Here is a 20,565-nt window from a genome sequence, read left to right on the forward strand (position 1 = left end):
AATTCGAGTCGAATGCTTAACTGACTGAGCCACTCAGGCACCCCAAATGTGTTTTTTAAGTATCACAATCTAGAGATGGATTCTTTTATCAAAATCTAATGAAAAAATTTTTACTTTTGGTGTGAGAAAGACTTTTAGTATGTTGGGAGTGAAGCTTGAGAAAAATATATTTTTTAATCAGAACTTTAAACTTCAGTTCAAAGTGCCTGAAATTTCTCCACCATTGGTTTTTCTTACTTTGAATAATTTTGACTTTCTTTTAGTGATAAGAGGAAATGATGTAAATCATTCAGTTTTTGGCATAGGTATATTTTCACTGTGTTTTGGAATTTAACAAACATAATACATGTTAACAGTATACATAGGCACTGAAGTAGATTTTGTGGAAAAGGAAGACCCAGCTCTCCCTTTTGGGGTGATTAAAATGTAGGAAAATGTATATGCCTTAGGTCAGTATACAATTGGAGAATAAAAGTAGAGCATGATTACTTAAGGTAATGGAAGAAGTAGATAGGCTTGTTTAAAGTATAGAATTTGATTTAGTGGTAAGGTAAAAGGTGCAAAGACAAGCTCCTCTTTTTGTCTTTAGCTTCTGTTCTGCTTATCCAGCCCTGTTGAACTCTTTGTAGTTTCTCAGAGTGTTCTGTGTTCTTTGATTATTCTACACCTTTGCAGTGCTTTTTGTTTTTGTGTGTTTTTGGAATTCCCTTACTTGTTTTTCAGCTTGGCAATTTCCTATCTTTCAATAACATCTCCTCTGTCACATCTTCCCTGATCTTCCTGAGTAAAGTTAGGTTCCTCCTTCTCCTTTGTCCCATTTTCCCCGTTTCTGTCTCTCTCTTTGTGTTTGTAATGTGTTAACCTCGAAGGTAAAACTATCAGTTATATTTCCAGCAAAATGGGTTTACTCAGAAATGACAGAGAATTGCAGTTTGAGACATGCAAGTTATGGCAAAACCATAGGCAAGTCCAGAGAACAAAGGAGAGGAATGAATGCTCTTTTATATGGAAAAGGGGGCTTTAGGAGGGGCTGTTCCAAACAGGAGGGGCTGTTATAAACAGTCCACTGGAGTAAACTGGGTTTTAAAGTGTAGTGTCTTTGATTGGCCTACTTGTGACAGTCACTCTTTGGCTGGGCTGTTGCCAGGCAAGGAGATAATCTTCCTCCTACTGGGGTAGTAAAGGATAGGCTTCTTCTGTTGGGAATTCAGAGGGCTGCAAGGAGTGGTAGGGCACGAGAGTTCCACCTTCTGGCCTCCCGACTCCCATTTTAAATGAGGCTTCCTTTATTCAGTTTCACAGTGGCCGGTGTTATCACCACGCACCATTTACTTATTTGTCTTTGCCACAGCTTGTGAACTTCGTGAACATGAGGATTATATATTTATCTCCAGATCCTAGTGCCTGGTGTAATGGTTTTGCACATTGGATCATTCAGTGAGTGTTTATTGGATGAGTGAATGGATGGTTGAATGAAAAGAAAGAATTAGCCCAGAGTTTATTTAGCAGTACCAGGGAAGTCTGTTCAGAGGAAATGTGGTACGAATACTTAACCCTGCAGGTATGGAGAGTTTGTAATTTATCAGTATTCGGAGATAAGATTGAATAGGCAATGTAGGACAGGTTGGCAATGAAAGTTTTAATACATAATGGAGTAATAATTAGTAAAATTTCTGAAATCAGTAAAATTTCTGAAATCGTGTTTTAAAGCCCCCCTTTTTCAAGTATGTTTTCAAACACTGTGCTTTTGTATTTTGTAGTGCTTCCACTTCTCATTCAGAGAATTCAGTGCATACAAAATCAGCTTCTGTTGTATCATCGGATTCCATTTCGACTTCTGCAGACAACTTTTCTCCTGATTTGAGGGTATGTATGCTGCTTTTATGTTTTGATGTATCTTGTTAGCTGTTTGTTGCCAACACTATGAGTATAGCCTTGCACTAAGTACACAGGAGGTCTTGATGGAGCAGCCTCCCAAGACGTCAGTCTTTATAAAATATCCCAGAACAGCCCAGCAGATTTGGAAGTCTTATTTATTTGCAAAACAAAAATGTATAATTTATTTCTACATTTGATAACTTTTTAGTTCTTTGCCAAAAGATACTTAGTGTATTTTGTTGTGGTATAAAAGATTGTCATGATTACTCCCTTGCTGATTGGCCAATAATAGCTAACATTTTATTGAGTACTTACCATATGCCAAGTGTCCTTCTAAATGCTGTAATGAAATGTCTCTTGTAATACTTCTTTCAATTCTGTGAGGTAGAGACTATTTTCATTATCATTCTGCAGGTGATAATAGCTCAGAGAGATAAATAACATGTCCAAAGTCTCATCGCTAATAAATTCTGTGGCTGATATTCTAGCTCATGTAGTCCAGTTCTGGAGCTAAGTCACTTAAATATTATGCGATAGTTGCTACACATCTCGCTATAGTTTAAATACTCTTCTATTTGTTCAAGGTCTTGTTGCTATGAAATTAATCACATCAGTGATATCCTGTAGCATTTTGTACGTTTTTGGATTCATCTGCTTTTCTACAACTGTTTATCTATGAATGATAGAGCAAATGAATTTCATGTGCAGTGCCGACCCTTAATTCTTAGAATCTTTTTATTCCGATCAAGTGGCTGCTTTCCCAGTGGTTATACTTCCCAATTTTAATGAGAACATTGTTTACATTAATGAAGTCATTTGTTGGTGAGCGTATACTGATACTGTATCTTTTCCTTATATTTCACTTTCAGAACAGAATCCGACAAATGTAAGAATGTAGGTTATAAACGTCTGTAAAGACTACTGCTTATTTGTCCTTATCTATCTTTTGTGAAATGTCAGAAAATAATAGCTTGAGTATGACATGACTTTAAATATCACTAAAAATAATAGAGATTTATCTTTATAATCTGGATATCTATTGTGCTAATTATGAAGGCTTCATAATATTCTATTATTTTGACACATAACATACATTTAAGGCAGGTTCATCATTAATAATGCGGGATATAAATCCATCATTCCCTGTCCTTATTTGCTACTTAAAAATACATGTTTTATATATATATATATATATATATATATATATATATATACACACACACACACACACACACACACACACACACACACCCCTAACTTTTGTTTATTCATTATGTTAATGCAAATCCACTGTGGGCCTATAGGCCTCTTGATAATTTTGAATTTTTTTGGCCAACTTCTGGGCAGATTGTATTAGTTAAAAACACCCTTTGTTTTTAACTTTGTATTGTGACTGATAACTCAGAAATGGGAGAAATGTCACTTATGCTTCTTGATATACTTACATTATTAATATTACATTCTACCTGCTGTTTCTTGCCTGAAATAAAATACAATTACATGGTTCAGAATAAACCATTTGTGTGTTCTTGTGAGGATTTAGTTAAACTACTTGAGTGGGTACATATGTGAATTGCATCGCTTCACAGGATGCTGACAGATGGCCTCTGCTGTCAGCTTCTTTGCAGACAGGTCCCCTGTCATTTCCTCACACATCATATGTATTATAAATAAGAGTGACTGACTTACATTGGAACAAAATGAGGGTCATAATGTTAATCTGTATGTTAAACATAATTTATTTCTTATTCTTTTTAGATACTTCTTAAAATTTAGAGCAGTTTTGGATTTACAGAAAAATTTCAAAGATAGTGTGGAGTTCCTATATACTTGACACTTCGTGTCCCCTATGAGTAATGTCTTACACTTGTATGGTACATCTGTCAAAAATAATGAACCAATGTTGAACCATTGTTATTAACTAACGTCCATACATTTTTCAAATACCCTTAGTTTGTACCTAGTTTTCTTATTTTTGTTTTAGGATCCCATCTAGGATATCACATTACATTTAGTTAGTCATGTCTCCTTGGGTATCTTCTGGGTGAGACAGGTTTTTAGACTTTGTTTTTGATGATCCTTACAGTTTTAAAGAGCACTCAGGTGTTCTGTGGAATGTTTGATATTTTATCCACTATTAGACTGGGGTTATGTCTTGTGGGAAAGAAGACCACAGAGGTAAAGAGCCATTTTCATCACATCATATCAAGGGTACATGCTATCAACATGATTTATCACTGTTGATGTTAACCTTAATCACTTGTTGGAGGTAGTGTTAGGATTTTCTTTGCAAAATACTTTTTCTTTTCTCTTCTTTTCATACTATACTCTTTGGAACGAAGTGCTATGCACAGCCCACATTTAAGCCCACCTGTTGTCAGTGGAACATCTACATATTTTTCATAATTCTTCTACATGGATATTTGTCTCTTTTCTCTCACTTATTGCTTTATGCAATCATTTATATCAGTATAGACTCGTGGATATCTATTGTATATATATATATTTTTAAATCTTTTGATTTTTTTTAATGTTTATTTCTGAGAGAGAGAGAGAGAGAGCACGAGTCGGGGAGGGGCAGAGATAGGAGACCCAGCATCTGAAGCAGGCTCCAGGCTCTGAGCTGTCAGCACAGAGTCCGATACGGGGCTCAAACCCACAAACTATGAGATCATGACCTGAACTGAAGTTGGACGCTTAGCTGACTGAGCCACCCAAGCGCCCTTCTATTGTATATTTTGAATTGCAGTTCAGTGCTACTTCGCTGCTCAAATTGTTCCAGCTCCAAATTAGGAGTTATTTCAGCATATCTTGTGTCCCTTTGACATATTCCCATCGTGTTTTTTTCTTCTTTTGTTCTGAGCTGTTTTAGTTTACTAAGGAAGCACTACAGGAGGCTCCAGGCTCATCTTGATATTTCCTAAAATTATCCATTTCTCAAGGAGCCCAGGTTTCTTTTGTTGGAGAATGGTATTGGAAACCAAAATCTGGGCACTAGGTGTGCTTACTTTCTTATTTCATTTTATAATTTGCCAAAAAGGAACAAAGCTCTTTTGTTTTCTTTCTGAAGCAAAAGATCATTTGCATGCATTTTATTTGGAGGTAATATTGTGGATAGGGTGATCACATATGCACATCTGTCTGGAGTAGGCTTATTTTATGCCTGTTTTCCCTTCAGATTTAACCTTAGACACAAAAATGTCCTGAATTATTGACTTTCTCAGTACTATGGGGTACCAAGGGCATCTTTTGAATTTATACATCACCTTCATGACAGTAGGAATTATCTCCATTAGTGCCTTATGAATTTAGCATCTTTCACAGTTAGAGGGTCCCTCAGAATTTTTATGAGATGAATGAACTGTACTTTCCATAGTAGTGTGTAGGCTGCCTGTTACCCTGTTCCCTCAGTTTTGTTGTTGTTGTTGTTGTAATGTTTTTATTTATTTTTGAGAGAGTGCAAACAGGAGAGGGGCAGGCGGGGACAGAGGATCTGAAGCCGGTTCTGCACTGACAGCAGCAAGCTTGATGTGGGGCTTGAAGTCATGAACCATGAGATCGTGACCTGAGCCAGAGTTGGATGCTCAACTGACTGAGCCATGCAGGTGCCCCCTGTTCCCTCAGTTTTAAAGATATGTTTAGTTGTTAGTCTTCTTTTCAGGTGGGGAGGGAGAAGAATGATTAACATTACGTCAAATGTTAGTATCCTTTAAAAAATGCAGCCCGATTTCGGGTGTGTGCTCTTTTCAGAGGTGGGATGGGAAAAAGGAGGTGCTTCTAATACTTGAGAAACATCCAGCTTGCTATTGATAAATATGTATACATGCCTCATCTCATTTAACTTTCACAACAATCCTGTGAGACAGATATTATTACTCTGTTTGGCCAGTGAGAAATCTGCTAATTCAGAAGAGATGAATTAAGTCCTGTGCTTAAAGTCACACAGCTCAGTGTTGTCCTTACACGGTCTCAGGTTGGTCATATTCCTGTACAGCACATTACCCAGAGAGACTGTCCAAGACTTGGCTGCTCTTTTCGAATGTGCAGTGAGATTTTCTTAAGTAACAAGGAATGTCTTTTAATACATTTTTTGAGGTAGCAATAACAGCTTTCAATATTACTTCCTTAATACATGAACATTGCCTTTCTGAATAATCAGAAAACGAGGCTTTTTGTAATAAAAATCTGATCTCCCCTCTCCCCAATTTTCTTAGCGGATTGATATTTTACTTTCAGTGTGTATACCTTTACTGGCCATAAGGTAGGAGTGAGCTAGTTAATTATAGGTGGACGTTAACTGGAGACAGCTGCGTGTTGTTCTCTGCCTGATCGTGGTGCGGCTCTACTCACGAGGTGAAGGGCTTGGTGTGGAAGTGATGGAAATCATCATTCACAGATGATCTGAAGTTGATTAACCTCTAGGCTCTGAGTTCTCCACAGAACCTCAACCATTTACCCCTGCCTTAATCTTTTTAAAACTCCTTTGTAACAGCTTCTAAATAAGTATAAGCAACACCGTGCATTGAAAAGCTAATCCAATTTCGTTAAAAATCTAAAATCACATTGCATAAGTTTTCTACTACAGGTGACACTTGCCTGAAAGGATAGTGTGTTACTTGGTCCAGAGGTGAATGTGAGAGCTTCTGTTAAGGATTTCTTACTGAAACAAGATTTGTTGCTTCTGCGCCAGTAAAGAAGGGGAAATAAGAGGAGGTCTGGAACTGTACTAGACATCTCAAACTTGTATTCATCCACGTGCATTTCTCTTTGTATTTTTCATTTTTAGCCCTGCTTGTTGTGGAAAAAGTTAGATACAGATAAAATCCAGTACATGTGTTTCCAAAAAATTGAGCACAAATTCAGCCTTTGTAAATTGAATCATGCTACCTCTGAATAATTGTAGAGTGTGTTCTCTTTGCCTCATTTGCTTTTCACTTTGCAGTGAAACTTATTTAATTAAAAAAACAAAAAAAAATTTTTTTTCCTACATTTTTTCCCACTCACCCCCATTTTTTTTCTCTGCCCCTCTTTCATACAAAAATTTTAAAGCAAATCACTTTTTTGTTTTTAAATAAATCTGCAGTGTTTAAAATTAGGCTTTCTTTAATAAGAACATACTTTTAAAGTTTGACACGTGGTGGAGTTAAGAACCTGGGAAGCTTGGCATCTGTTTGGTTTATTTGCTGACTAAAATAATTTCCATGAAATGTAGGATTTTAAGATTCAAACCCACAGCTCTATTTATTTATAAAGTGCAATTTGTATAGCATTGGGTTTTAGTTAAAGTAAGTTCCTTAAATGGTGGTAATTAAAAGATAACTTGAAAGTCGGGCTATGCAGCATTTTTTTTTCCTTTGTGATGGATGTGATAGGGCACTTATAAAAATGTTTATCTGTGATCCAAAATCAAATATTGAAATGGAATTGTATTTTATGTCTGTTATCCCTTTATTTTAGAAGGCCTGTTTGATCTTAGAATATATGTCATATGTTCTATATTATAAACATGTATATATATATATATATATATGAGGTAAAAGTTGTAAAATTCTAGATTTTGTTTTTAGCCATCTGTCCTTATCTTACAATATTTAATAGGCTTCAATCAAGTAAATTTGATTATCTTTTTAAAATTTGTTATTCATATTTTCTTTATGAAACAAAGGTCAGAGATAATTGGATTATTTCTTATCTAGAATGTGTTCATGAATGTAGTATTGATATGTTCTGAAAGTATGCACATGCGGCCAGAATGAGTTACAACTCATAGAACAGATGTTAGATAGACAGTGAATAGTTGTCTATTACATATAATCATTTCAGTAGCCAGAGAAAAAACTGATTGAAGTTAGCACTTATTCATGATTAACACCACTACCCCTCACACCAGCATCAACTCTTGAGAACCTAGGAATTGAAAAGAACAACTTTAGCCCGATGAAGGATACCCAGCAAAACTCTACAGTAAGCCTTATACTTAGTGGGGAAATGTTAGAATATCCTTTATATGGATATAAGAAACCTGATGCTAGAATTCCTAGCCAGTGAAGTAAGAAAAGAATAAGTTATATAAGAAATGAAAAGAAGAAAGAAAGCCTTTTTTATTTACACATGATTGTCCATATGGAAAATTTAGGAAAAAATCTATATGTAAACCGCCAGCTCTGTTGCTGGATACAAGATAACTTCAAAAAGATAAATCATGCTTCTGAACCTTAGCAAAAATGTTTACACAGTGTGATTTTAAAAAGATTTCCAGGGAGCCCCTGGGTGGCTCAGTTGGTTAAGCGTCTGACTACATTTCAGGTCATGATCTCACAGTTTGTGGGTTCAAGCCCTGCATAGGGCTCTGTGCTGACAGCTCAGAGCCTGGAGCCTGCTTCGGATTCTGTGTCTCCCTCTCTGTCTGCCCCTCCCCCGCCCGTACTCTCTCTCTCTCTCTCAAAAATAGATAAACATTAAAATATTAAAAATAAATAAAAATAAAAAGATTTCCAGTCACAGGAGCAACAAAATTACATTACTCAGGGATACAACTACTAAAAGATGTACGAGAACTTTATGGAGAAAGTTATAAACTTTGTTAAAGAACTTAAATCTAAATTAATAGATGAGTAGACACAATAGCCTGGAGATGTCAAATATTTTTACTATATGTCTGTTACTGCAATATAATTTCAAACCAAATTTAAAAGTTTGTCTTGCAGAAGTTGGCAGCTTGATCCTAAAATTTATATGGAAAGGTAAAAGGTCAAGATTACATAAGAGGAAAAATGAAGAGGGGGGATTCACTTAATCCGTTGTAAAGCTAATGTAATTAGGACAGGAATAGATGAAGGAGACACATGACAAAGTTCAAGAATGATATTTTAGGGGCGCCTGGGTGGCTCAGTCGGTTAGGTGGCCGACTTCGGCTCAGGTCATGATCTCGCGGTCCGTGAGTTCGAGCCCCGCGTCGGGCTCTGTGCTGACGGCTCAGAGCCTGGAGCCTGTTTCGGATTTTGTGTCTCCCTCTCTCTCTGACCCTCCCCCGTTCATGCTCTGTCTCTCTCTGTCTCAAAAATAAATAAACGTTAAAAAAAAATTAAAAAAAAATAATAATAAAAAAAAGAATGATATTTTAGCAGTTCTGTATATATGACAGAGATGGTATAACACATCAGTGGGGAAAGAATGAACTGTTCGGTAATCAGTGCTGAATTTGGTAATCAGTGTTGAAATAACAAAAAGTTCACACATACACAAACAATGAGTTTATTAGATTAAAAACCTAAAATTGAAAATGAAAATTCTAAAATTTTAAAAGAAAATATGTGATAATATCTGTATAGCTGTATCAGGAATGAATTTGTAAATAAGACCTAAGAATATTAGCCATAAAAGATTATTATTCAATAAAAAATAGGTTTAAAAATTTTTATTTATAGAAAAAATAAAAAGTTTTATTGTGCTAAAGTAGTAAGTAGGGACCTTTTCTTGTTTATTGATTATGTTTTTCTGACCTCTGTCTTATATTAAGCTCTACAAAGGCAGGAACCCTGGTTACATCCCTACTGCACAGAATAGTGCCTGAATAAAGGTGACTTAAAACAGCTATTTTATACTTGCGGCCCCTTGCAGCCTGGAGCTCCCTGGGGCACTGGAAACCTTTGCCCTCTCATTTGCTTTGTTTCATTGGTGGAAAAGTTTGAGGAGCACCCCTAATTGAATGTCTCTTGGAACCACTTGTTAGCTACATCTGGGAAATGAAAGAAGGAAATTCTCTATTTTATTCAGAGTTCCAAATAAAATCTGTGCATTTGTTCACTAACTCCCTGCACTCTCTTAAAATTTCTGGAGTGTTATGGGGAAACAGTGTCTAGTAAGATGTGGTTTCTGCCAGCATGAAGCTTAGAGTCATGTAGTGGGAAAGGAGGTAAGCAAATCAGTGATTATTACATGATAGATACTATGAAGATCCCTTGGGAGCAAAGAGGGCAGAACATTCCAAAATATTCTAAAGCAGAACATTCTAAAGTTTATATTATAGGTAAATAAGGTGCTGCTGCATTTAAAAATACTTATGAGAAAGTATTTGGATGGCTTTTACAAAAAGAAGAATTTAAAGAAAAATAAATTTATTGGGTAAGAAAAAAGAATATACTATAAGCCCCTTGAGGGCAGACATGTTTGTCATATTTCCTGTTGTATTCTTAGAACTCACTATCTAGAATGTGGAAGGTACTCAAGAAAAATTTGTTGACTGAATCAGTAGAAGAGAATGAGAAATACAAAGTTATTTACTCATTTTCCTCTTTACTTTCCATTCTTTTTTAAAAAAAATTTTTTTTAATGTTTATTTATTTTTGAGACAGAGAGAGAGACAGAGCATGAACGGTGAGGGGGGGGGGGGCAGAGAGAGAGGGAGACACAGAATTGGAAGCAGGCTCCAGGCTCTGGGCCATCAGCCCAGAGCCCGGTGCGGGGCTCGAACTCACGGACCGCGAGATCGTGACCTGAGCTGAAGTCGGATGCCTAACTGACTGAGCCACCCAGGCGCCCCTACTTTCCATTGTTAATAGTCCCCTAGTTGTTGTGTCTGGTAGGCTTGCCTTTCTCTGGTTCAGCTAATGCACCACCATAAGGCTAATCCTCCTCTGACATCACTTTCATAATATGATACCCTTGTTTAAAAATTCTTCAAGGGGATCTCTGTTTCTCTGAGAAAGTGGAGACTTTTAAGCCTTGTGTTCAGGGTTCTCCCTGTTTGGTCCCATCAAAGCTGTCACACTGTATGTCCATCTTTTCAGAAACATAAGCCCACCACTTCAGATAAGGGATTCTTGTTATCATCCCTTAAACATCATGTGCTCATTCCTACTTCCGTTCATGCTGGCTCACACATCTGGAATGTACTTCCTTCTACTCTTCAGTGAAACAGATCATGGTCAGTATGTTAATAATAGACTCAGCCCCATCAGGTGATTCCAGTCCATTATCTTTTTTTTCCTGATAGGAGATATTTGGATAATAATCAGAAAATGTTGAAAAAAACTTTGAAGAAATTAGGAAAATTTGGAAGAGAGACAAGACAGAAGGCAGTCACTAATTCACCTCTGTCATCAAAGAACCACCAAAATCCACCTGAAAATATTCACAGTGGTCTCATATTCATCCTTAATAGGGAAATGATTTCAGTCCAAACTGTCATGATTTCCATTTTACTGCAACTTTTCTCCCCAAAGTTACCATTAACTCTCTTTTGTAAGATTTTGTATCTTTTATAACAACACTAGTTTTTTTTTTTTTATTATAAAAGTAGTATAATGAAATAAAAATTTGTGGGAAATAGAAATAGGATTAAGGAAAAAACTAAAATCACCAGAACTTTTACTACTTGTACTCTTAGTATTTGATACACAGAGACTCTTCCATAAAAATTTCTACTTTGGGGGCGCCTGGGTAGCTCGGTTGGTGAAGTGTCTGACTCTTGATCTTGACTCAGGTCTTGATTTCAGGGTCTTGAGTTCAAGCCCTGTGTTGGGCTCCATGCTGGGCTCCACACTGGGTGTGAAATCTACTTTAAAAAAAAAAAAAAAAAAAAAAGAATTCTACTTTGACATTTACAAGATTGGGTATCAGAGTAAAAGATCCTCAGCTCTGCTCACCACAAGTTTATGTTACCAGCAATTGGCTAGGCTCTAGTAAGTAATGTCTTGCCTACTGTACTCCATCTATAGTGTGTTCATTGGGTTTGTAATTAACTTGATGTGGTTTGAAGATATTATTAACCCCCTTAAGGCTTAAAAGAATAAAATCTCCAAATATCTTAAAATTTTTAGTAAAAAGAGCCAAATAATTATAATAGAAACATAATAGAGATTGTTTAAAAATTAGAAAGTATGAAAAGCTGATAAATGGGAAAGCATATTTAATATGTTCATGATGCAACAGAAATAATATTGACTGTATTCAATTGATATTGAGGAGATTAGGAAAAATGTATGCACCTAAAGGTTATTTAATTAAGTGGAATGCTAATTAACATGGTGCTAATTCTGGAGAAGACAAGAAGTGTTTCAGACTTCAAGATTAAGCATAATGAAAGTGCTGCTGATAGAATTTCTGTTATAACACACACAAGATTCCATATAATCATCTTTATATATAGAGAAAAGGCACATAAAAAGGTATTTGACAAAATTCAACATCTATTTCAGGTTTTTAGAACTTTTAATTAGAAAAGAATAGGTAAATACTTATGTAAGCATCTTGCTTAATAGTAAAATATTAAATTAGTAGAAGTAGTCCCACTAAAGACCAAGATAAGATTACCTGCTGTCATGCCTGTGTTATTGAACATTGCACGTAAGTACTGTCCAATGCAATTAGATAAGAGAAATGCATGGTAGGCATATTATTGAAAAGGAAGAGGCAAAATAAGCATATCTTTTTCCTGGAAATCAGAATTGAGTGAAAATTATTGGAAACAAAAGACTTTAATTGAATGACTGATTATAAAAAGGAGTTTGGAAGTCATCAATCACTCTGTCCTAACAAGTAAAAAGCAGAACAAGTTGAAAGTCAACAACTCTTCTTAGGTCCTTCAGAGAACTGAGGTCACAGGGCAGATAGCTGACCTCCAAATGGGACAGATGGGTAGAGCAGAAACCCACAAGCAGAAACCTTCTCAGGAACCAGTATCAAAACAACTGTAATTGATGAATTGCTAGGGGCTCAGTATGGACAAATCTGAGAGTTAAGAACTCCAGGGAACCCCTACACTAGTTCTACATACTTATGTGAGTTTTACCTACAAAAACCCTACCAGGTTCTCACACTGAGGAGTGAGAAAAATCTCTGTTGCTCTTCGGCAGAGGGAGGGGAAAAACAGCCAGTTTGAAATATGTTCAAAACATTCTGTTTTTCTCTCTCTTTTTAAAAAAAATTATTTATTTTTAGAGAGAGAAGGGGGGAGAGAGGAGCAGAGAGAGAGAGAATCTCAAGCAGGCTTTATGCTCAGTGCAGAGCCTGATGTGGGACTCGATCCCAAAACCCCAGGATCATGACCTGAGCTGAAATCAAGAGTTGGATGCTTCAACTGACTGAGCCACCCATGCACCCCCAAAATGGTGTTTGTTTGTTTGTTTGTCTGTTTGTTTTTTGGATAAGGCCTGCCCTTGAGAGAGACTGTTTTACTAGCCTATCCTGCCTGATTTTGTCAGAGCCTACCTGACCTGGGAGAAGGGAAATCCCCAACTCCAGCCTCCTCTAGTCTTCTGCCTGGGGGAAGAGAAATACAAATTCTAGTACCCCCTAGTCAGCCACCTTCAGGGTTGGGGAGATGTGGGTGTGGGGACTTAAGAACTTGTGAGTGTCACAACCCAGGGGCACAAGCTCACTGAAAGACTGACAACTATAGGACTTAGTCCTAGGACTACAGAACACTTCCCCTCCCACCTCCACACCTTACCACCACATCACTGAAGGCCTCCGTATTAAGTACTTTTTACCTAGTCGTCATGTCCATCTTTCAACAAAAAAATAATGGACATACTAAAAGCCAAGTTTGATATGTAAGAATCAACAGCTTTCTCTTATGAAAATACTTATAAAATATCAGGGAGGGAAAGATCCTATTTATAAGAACAATTAAAAAATATAAAATATCCAAGAGTAAACTTAAGGTATATGTAGAAATTTTAAAACTCTGCTGAATAATATAAAAGAATACTTAAATGGAAAGACATACCTTGTTGTTTGACAGAAATGCTCAATAGGGGCGCCTGGGTGGCTCAGTCGGTTAAATGTCTGACTTCAGCTCAGGTCATGATCTCACAGTTTGTGAGTTCAAGCCCCGCATCAGGCTCTGTGCTGACAGCTTGGAGCCTGGGGCTAGCTTCTGATTCTGTGTCTCCCTCTCTGTCTCTGCCCCTCCACAGGTCACGCTCTCTCTCTCTCTCTCTCTCTCTCTCTCTCTCAAAAATAAATAAAAATAAAAAAAAAAAGAAATGCTCAATATTGTTCAGATTTTAATTTTTGTTTATTCTGTAAGTAATATGGTTAAAACTTGACAAGCTGATTCTAAAATTTGTAATAACAAAAGTCTGGAAACAATAGAAATGTCTTTTGGTGGGGTGATGACTAATGTATATGTTTTTAATTGAATACTATGCAGTCTTCGGAAAACAGAGGTGGATCTCCATGTGTTAATGTGAAAGTATATTCAAGGCAGTTAAAAAATCAAGAGTCAAACAAATTCCCATCTGTTGGGAATTGTTGGGGGGAGGAGTAAAGAAGCTGTGGATACACAAGGAGGTAGTATTAATTAGAGGCAAGTAGAATGGAAACGAGGAAACATGTTTGGAGGCTCTTTGAATGATTCCAAGTGAAAATTGATAAAGGACAGGTACTAGGATGTGGCTGTAATGTGTTAAAGCTGTCTGAATGTTGCAGATCAGGGGGAGGTAGAAGTCAAAGATGATGGCCCCAGATGTCAAACCTGATGACAGATTTTGGTTTCCTTCTTTTCTGATGCCCGCCCCTTGTACACTTTCCTATTCCTTTCTCCTCAGCCAAAGAGGTGACCACAGTGTTCCCTTCAGCCCTTGTTCACCTCCCAGCTTCCTTCTTCTTTCTTCCTTGTGCTCTCTTTTATTCTCATAGCTCCAGCTGTTGTTTCTTTATGGATGACTTCCACCCCTTGTCTCTGGTCCTGATCTCTTTCTCAGCCTGCGATCCGTCATGTCAGTTGCTTGCTGTGCGGTTGCTCTAGGATGCTGTTATGTTGTGATCATAATCTTAGGACAGTCCTACCTCTGTTCAAGTTCAGCTGCTGTTGCAAGGTGTATGCCACCTTGGAAAAGTTGCTTAACTTCTACAGGGGGCAGTTACTCCATTTATAAATGGGAATAGCACTACTACTTCTCTTCTGGGGTATTAGAAACACTAAATGAATAATGATCTTCTAAAAGCAGTACGTTAACTAGGCCAGTTCATGATATTTTCCTTGGTGTGAAGCGAAATGAAAGTAATTGAGATAATATTTTATCGGTCTACTTATCTACTTCTGTTTCATTTTTGACAGATATTCTGTTACGAGCCATCTTTTGTCGAGGAAAGACTGTTCTGTATTACAAGAGTATATCCTCCTAACTTTTTGGTTTTAAATATCTGCTTTCTGTTATAAAATGATGTTGCTAATGGATAGTAGTCATTATTGTGGTTCTTTTAGTGTTCTCAGTTATAAGAAAATAGTCTGCAGCCGTATAATACCCCTCCCCCGTCTCCTGTTATTTACATGGTGTATTAGTTTGGCACATTTGTTACAACTGATAAACCAATACTGATACTTTATTCTTAGTTAAAATCCCTAGTTTACATAAGGGTTCACTCTTTGTGTGGCACAGCTTGTGGGTTTTGACAAATGTATAGTGACACGTTTCCACCATTACTGTATCATGCATAGTAGTTTCAGTGTCCTAAAATGTCTGTGCCCCACCGATTTGTCTCTCCCTCCCTTTCACTGAACCCCTGGCAACCCTTCATCTGTTTACTGTCTACATACATTTGCCTTTTCCAGAGTGTCATATAGTTGAAATCCTCTAACACATAGGCAGATTGACTTCATTCACTTAATGGTATGCCTTTAAGGTTCCTCTGTTTCTTCTTTTGTCTTTATAACCCATTTTTTTAAAGTTTACTTAGAGAGAGAGAGAGAGGGAAGGAGAGAGAGCACGAGTGGGAGAGGAACAGAGAGAGAGGGAGAAAGAGAATCCCAAGCTGACTCTGCTCAGTGTGGAGTCCAGTGTAGGGCTTGATCTCATGACCCTGAGAGATCACGACCTAAGCCATTATCAAGAGTCAGTTGCTCAATTGACTGAGCCCCCCCGGTGGCCCCCCCCACCTTGTTTTTAAGTGAGAGAGAGCACTAGCAGGTGAGAGGGGGAGAGGGGGAGGAGGGGAAGAGAGACAGACAGACAGACAGAAAGAATCTTAAGCAGGTTCCATGTTCAGCATGGAGCCTGATGTGGGGCTTGATCCCATGACCCTGGGATCATAACCTGAGCCAAAATCAAGAGTCAGAGGCTCAACCAACTGAGCCACCCAGGTGGCCCTCATTTTTTTTTTTTTATTACTGAATAATGTTTCTTTGCATAGATGTACCATTGTTTGCTTATCCGTTCATTGTATGAAAGACTTTTTGGTTGCTTCCAAGTTTTCACAGTTATGAACAGCTTGCATTCAAAATTTTATTCAAAGGGCACCAGTGGCTCAGTCTGTTAAGCATCCGACTTCAGCTCAGGTCATGATCTCGCAGTTCATGGGTTTGGGCCCCGTGTTGGGCTCTGTGCTGACAGCGAGGAGCCTGGAGCCTGCTTCAGATTCTGGGTCTCTTTCTGCTCCTCTCCCGCTCATGCACTGTCTCTCTCTCAAAAATAAATAAACATTAACAAAAATTTTTTAAAATTTGATTCAAGATTCAAAGTTGAAAAATTTTCCTGATATTAGGTGTATTCATTCTTAGGGCTTATATAACAGAGCACTGCAAACCGAGTGGCTTAGAACACAGGAATTTATTTTTTTCACAGTTCTGGAGTGTGATATTGTGCTATATATAATAGGAAATATATATTTTGGTTTTCATTCTCAGCTCCTGGCCAGAGCTTCTAAAACCTTTGTAATTTACTAAGTGATAAAAGCCATAGGAAGATCTTTTATTCTAATACTTGGTTTCTGTTTCTGGCTCCTGAAACAGTCCCAGAGTGATAAAAGTGAAAGGAACATCTTTTGTTACAACACACCCCTTTCAGCCATACTGAGTTAATGTTAGCCAGGTGACTTTTGGAAAGCCTCTAAGAATGGGGGCCTCATTGTCAGGGGGAAGCAAACCTCACCAAAGCAACTAGAGGTTTGGAACTTTTAGCCCCACTCCCTTCTCTGAGAGTGGGAGAGGGGCTGGAGGTTGATTTAATAATTAATGGCCCAGTGATTGGATCAGCCATGTCTAAGTAATGAAGCCTGCATAAAAACATCCCAACTGAAGAGGTTTGGAGAGCTTCTGGACTGGTGAATATCTAGAGGTGCTGGGAGGGCGATGATGTGTCTGTCCAGAGAGGGCATGGAAGTTACATCCATCCTCTTACCTTGTACTTTGCCTTTGGGCCTCTTCCACCTGGCTGTTTCTCACTTGTATCCTTTATAATAAACTGGCAAATGTAGTTTGTAAAGTGTTTCCCTGAGTTTTATTAGCTATTCTAGCAAATTATTGAACCTGGGAAGGGAGTCATGGGAACCTGATTCATGGATGACTGGTCAGAAGTACAGGTGACAGTCTAGGGCTTGAGATTGGTGCTTCAAGTGGGGGCAGTCTTGTGGACTGAGCCCTTAGCACGTGGGTTCTGTGCTACTTGCGGGTGTTAATGTAATAATTGGAGTGTAGGACACCCAGCTGGTGTCCACTGAGAATTGGAGAATTGTTTCCTATGGGAAAACCCACAGTGTCAGAAGTGTTGAGAGTATGGGAAATAATTTTTTTTTAGGAGGTTAGAATCTGAAATCAAGGGGACAAAATTGGTTTCTTCTGAGGGTTCTAGGGGAGAATCCGTTCTGTACGTCTCCCCTAGCTGCTGGTGAAGGCCAATTTTCCTTGGTGTTTTTTGGCTTGTAGGTCCATCACTCCAATCTCTGCCTCCATCTACACATGGCATTCACCCTGTATCTCTGTGTCTTATAAGGACAGCAGTTATATCAATTTAGGGGCCACTCTACTCTGGTATATCCTCATCATAACTAATTATATCTACAGTGACCCTATTTCCAAATAAGGTCACATCCCCATAGACTGTCAGTCAGGACTTCAGCCTATCTTTATTGGGGAGAGGAGGGCACAACAGTTCAACTCATAGCATGAAATGGTGCTTGCCAGACTGTTCCTCTTTAGATACTTACCCTTTTTTGTTGTTGAATCGTTGATGGTGATATGTTATCCAGCTCTTGGTAGTTGTGGTTTCAACAGAAAACCAGATTGTCCTTGGCAGTGTTATAATAAGAAAGGGCTATCCTGTGCTCAAATTTGTGCTTTTAAATATGTAACCAATAAGATTTATCCCAGATGCCAGTTTGTGGCTCTACCCGTTCAGTATTTTGTTTGTATGGTTTGTTTGCCTACTTTGTGGTTCGTCAGTCAAGTTGTGTAAAAAATAAAGTAAAATTGATGTTAAAAAAGTTTTTTACAAGAATTATCCAATGAAGAATGGATACTTAATTTTTTCCTTCACAGTTGTGTGTATAAAGAAACTAGAGAGGATAGTTTGTAATTTCTACAGACTCATTGTTCCCTTTTAGGTGATTATAATGTAGTGTTTTGCAGATTTCCAAAATATTCTTTCCTGTTTTTCTGTCATCTGACATTCCATGTGAAAACTGACCCATAAATCTGCTCCCTTCCAGATCATCATTATAGACAAGGTTTCTGAATTTCCTTTATAGTAATTTCCTGATTGGAGTGAAAGGGGAAGAGAGGGAGAGAAAGGGAGGTAGTTTAAAGTCACATGGAAAGTTACTGAGCAGTTTGAAAATAGTTTGATTAAGTGGGCATAGAAGAAAATGGGGAACAATAACATCATTGGAGAGAGAGCAGAACTGAACTGATTATGTTTTGGGAATAAAAGAATTACAAATTTTAGTCTGTTTGGTAGGGGTTTTTTTTCACCAGTAAGATTTTAATATGAATAGACTTTTCTTGGTAATAAGAAAATGGTTAAATATTATATTAAATGGTACCAAAGAGCAGACCTTACATCATCTTGTCTTATTGATGGGCGTCCAGAGCTCCTGAGGCAGGCTGGGATCTCATCTGTACCAGATATATTTATGTATTCCAAGGGATTTCTTTCCTCCTCTCATCTGAGAGTTCTGTGACTTTTTCTACACCAAAGATATGTCCATGTTAATGCAGAAAAACCTAATGAATCAGTCTGGCTTGGCTGTTTTCGTGCCCCGGCCCCCATTTTAGGAAGATAGACCTCTGTTGTTTTTGCGTGGTCCTCTTGTTTTGACCTTGACTCCTCTCTTTGTTGAATCTGTATTTCTTCCATTACCGACATATCTGGAATACAGTTCTTCTCATGTAAAAACCATCCAGTATTACTCAAATAATTGCTTGTATTTGTTTCATAAATCTAGGGTCAAATTTGATCACTTCTTCCAACAAGTGTCAAATATTCCTCTTTATTTCTACCACCACAGAGTAATCCAGGATTTTGATATTTTTCTGTTAGATTATTATAATTTCATCTTTATCATATTTAGTTTTGTACATGTTCTTGACTGTGCCATTTACCTTTATCAGAGACCTGCAGTAATTTTCCTTTACATGACTGGTCAAGTTTAAAATCCTTACTCCACCCCCACCTAATATTTTATCATAAAAATTTCCAAATACACTGTTGAGTTGCATGAGTTCTTCATATATTTTAAATATTAACCCCTTATCAGATATGCAGATATTTTCTCCCATTCAGTCAGTTGCCTTTACATTTTGTTCCTGGTTTCCTTTGCTGTGCAGAACTTTTTTTGTTTGGTATAGTTCCACTTGTTTATTTTTGCTTTTGTTGCCTTTGCTTTTGGTATCAGATCTAAAAAATCATTGCCAATCCCAATGTCAAGGAACTAAAACCCTCTGTGTTTTCATCTAGGAGTTTTATGGTTTTAGATGTTACGTTCACATCTTTAATCCATTTTGAGTTGATTTTTGTGTATGGTATAAGAGAGGGTCCAGTTTCACTCTTTTGCACATAGCTGCCCAGTTTCCTCAGCTCCGTTTATTGAAGAGAATGTCCATTCCCCGTTGTATATTCTTGGCAACTTTATTGTAATTAATTCGCCATGTATGTGTGAGTTTATTTCTGTGCTCTGTATTCTGTTCCACTGATCTTTGGGTCTGTTTTTATGCCAGTACCATATGGTTTTAGTTATTACAGCTTTGTAATATAGTTTGAAATCAAGAAGTGTGATACCTCTAGCTCTGTTCTTTTTCAAGATTGCTTTGGCTATTTGGGGTCTTTTGTGGTTCATTGTAAATTTTAAGATTTTTTGTTCTATTTCTGTGAAAAATGCCATTGGGAATTTGATAGAGATTTCATGAAACCTTTTATGGTTTTTTTTTTTAAGTTTTTTTTTAACATTTATTTTGAGAAACTGTGAGTGGGGGAGGGGCAGAGAAAGAGGGAGAGAGTAGAGAATCTCAAGCAGGCTCCACACTGCCAGCACAGAACCTGACAACACAGGGCTTGAACTCATCAACTGCGAGATCATCACCTGAGCCCAAGTTGGATGCTTAACCGACTGAACGACCCATGAACCCCATACTTTTCTGTTTTTAATGTCACAATTTAACTCTTTTTTTTAAGTTTTAAAAATTTCTTTGCAAGGGGGTGGAGGAGCATAGAGAGAGGGAGAGGGACAAGTGCAGAGCCCTATGGGGGAATTGAGTTCATGAACCTGTTCATGACCTGAGCCAGGATCAAGATTCCAATGCTCAACCAGCTGAACCACCCAGGCACCCCACCTCTTTTTTTGTTGTGTATTTATGAAGAAATTATACTGTCTACAGTTACTCTTAATGTTCTTTTCCTTTAACCTGTATAATATAGTTAAGTGTTTACATACCATCCTATTATAGAATCAGAGTTTTCTGAATCTATT

At 37.5% G+C, this 20,565-nt stretch overlaps 1 protein-coding gene across 3 annotated transcripts in view; it reads left to right on the forward strand.

Annotated features, from left to right (window-relative positions):
* Positions 1 to 20,565, forward strand: part of MTMR2 (myotubularin related protein 2) — a 116,826-nt gene that overhangs the window by 39,193 nt on the left and 57,068 nt on the right. For 2 of the 3 annotated variants that reach the window (XM_007079043.3, XM_007079042.3), the window contains one exon: positions 1,761 to 1,866. In XM_007079043.3, the coding sequence (XP_007079105.2) occupies positions 1,761 to 1,866 (106 nt within the window). Of the gene's footprint in view, positions 1 to 1,760; positions 1,867 to 20,565 lie in introns of those variants that run through there. The other variant, XM_042959501.1, reaches the window with a different exon arrangement.

The sequence above is a fragment of the Panthera tigris genome, chromosome D1 (genome assembly GCF_018350195.1).
Source record: "Panthera tigris isolate Pti1 chromosome D1, P.tigris_Pti1_mat1.1, whole genome shotgun sequence".
NCBI classification, from domain to species: domain Eukaryota; kingdom Metazoa; phylum Chordata; class Mammalia; order Carnivora; family Felidae; genus Panthera; species Panthera tigris.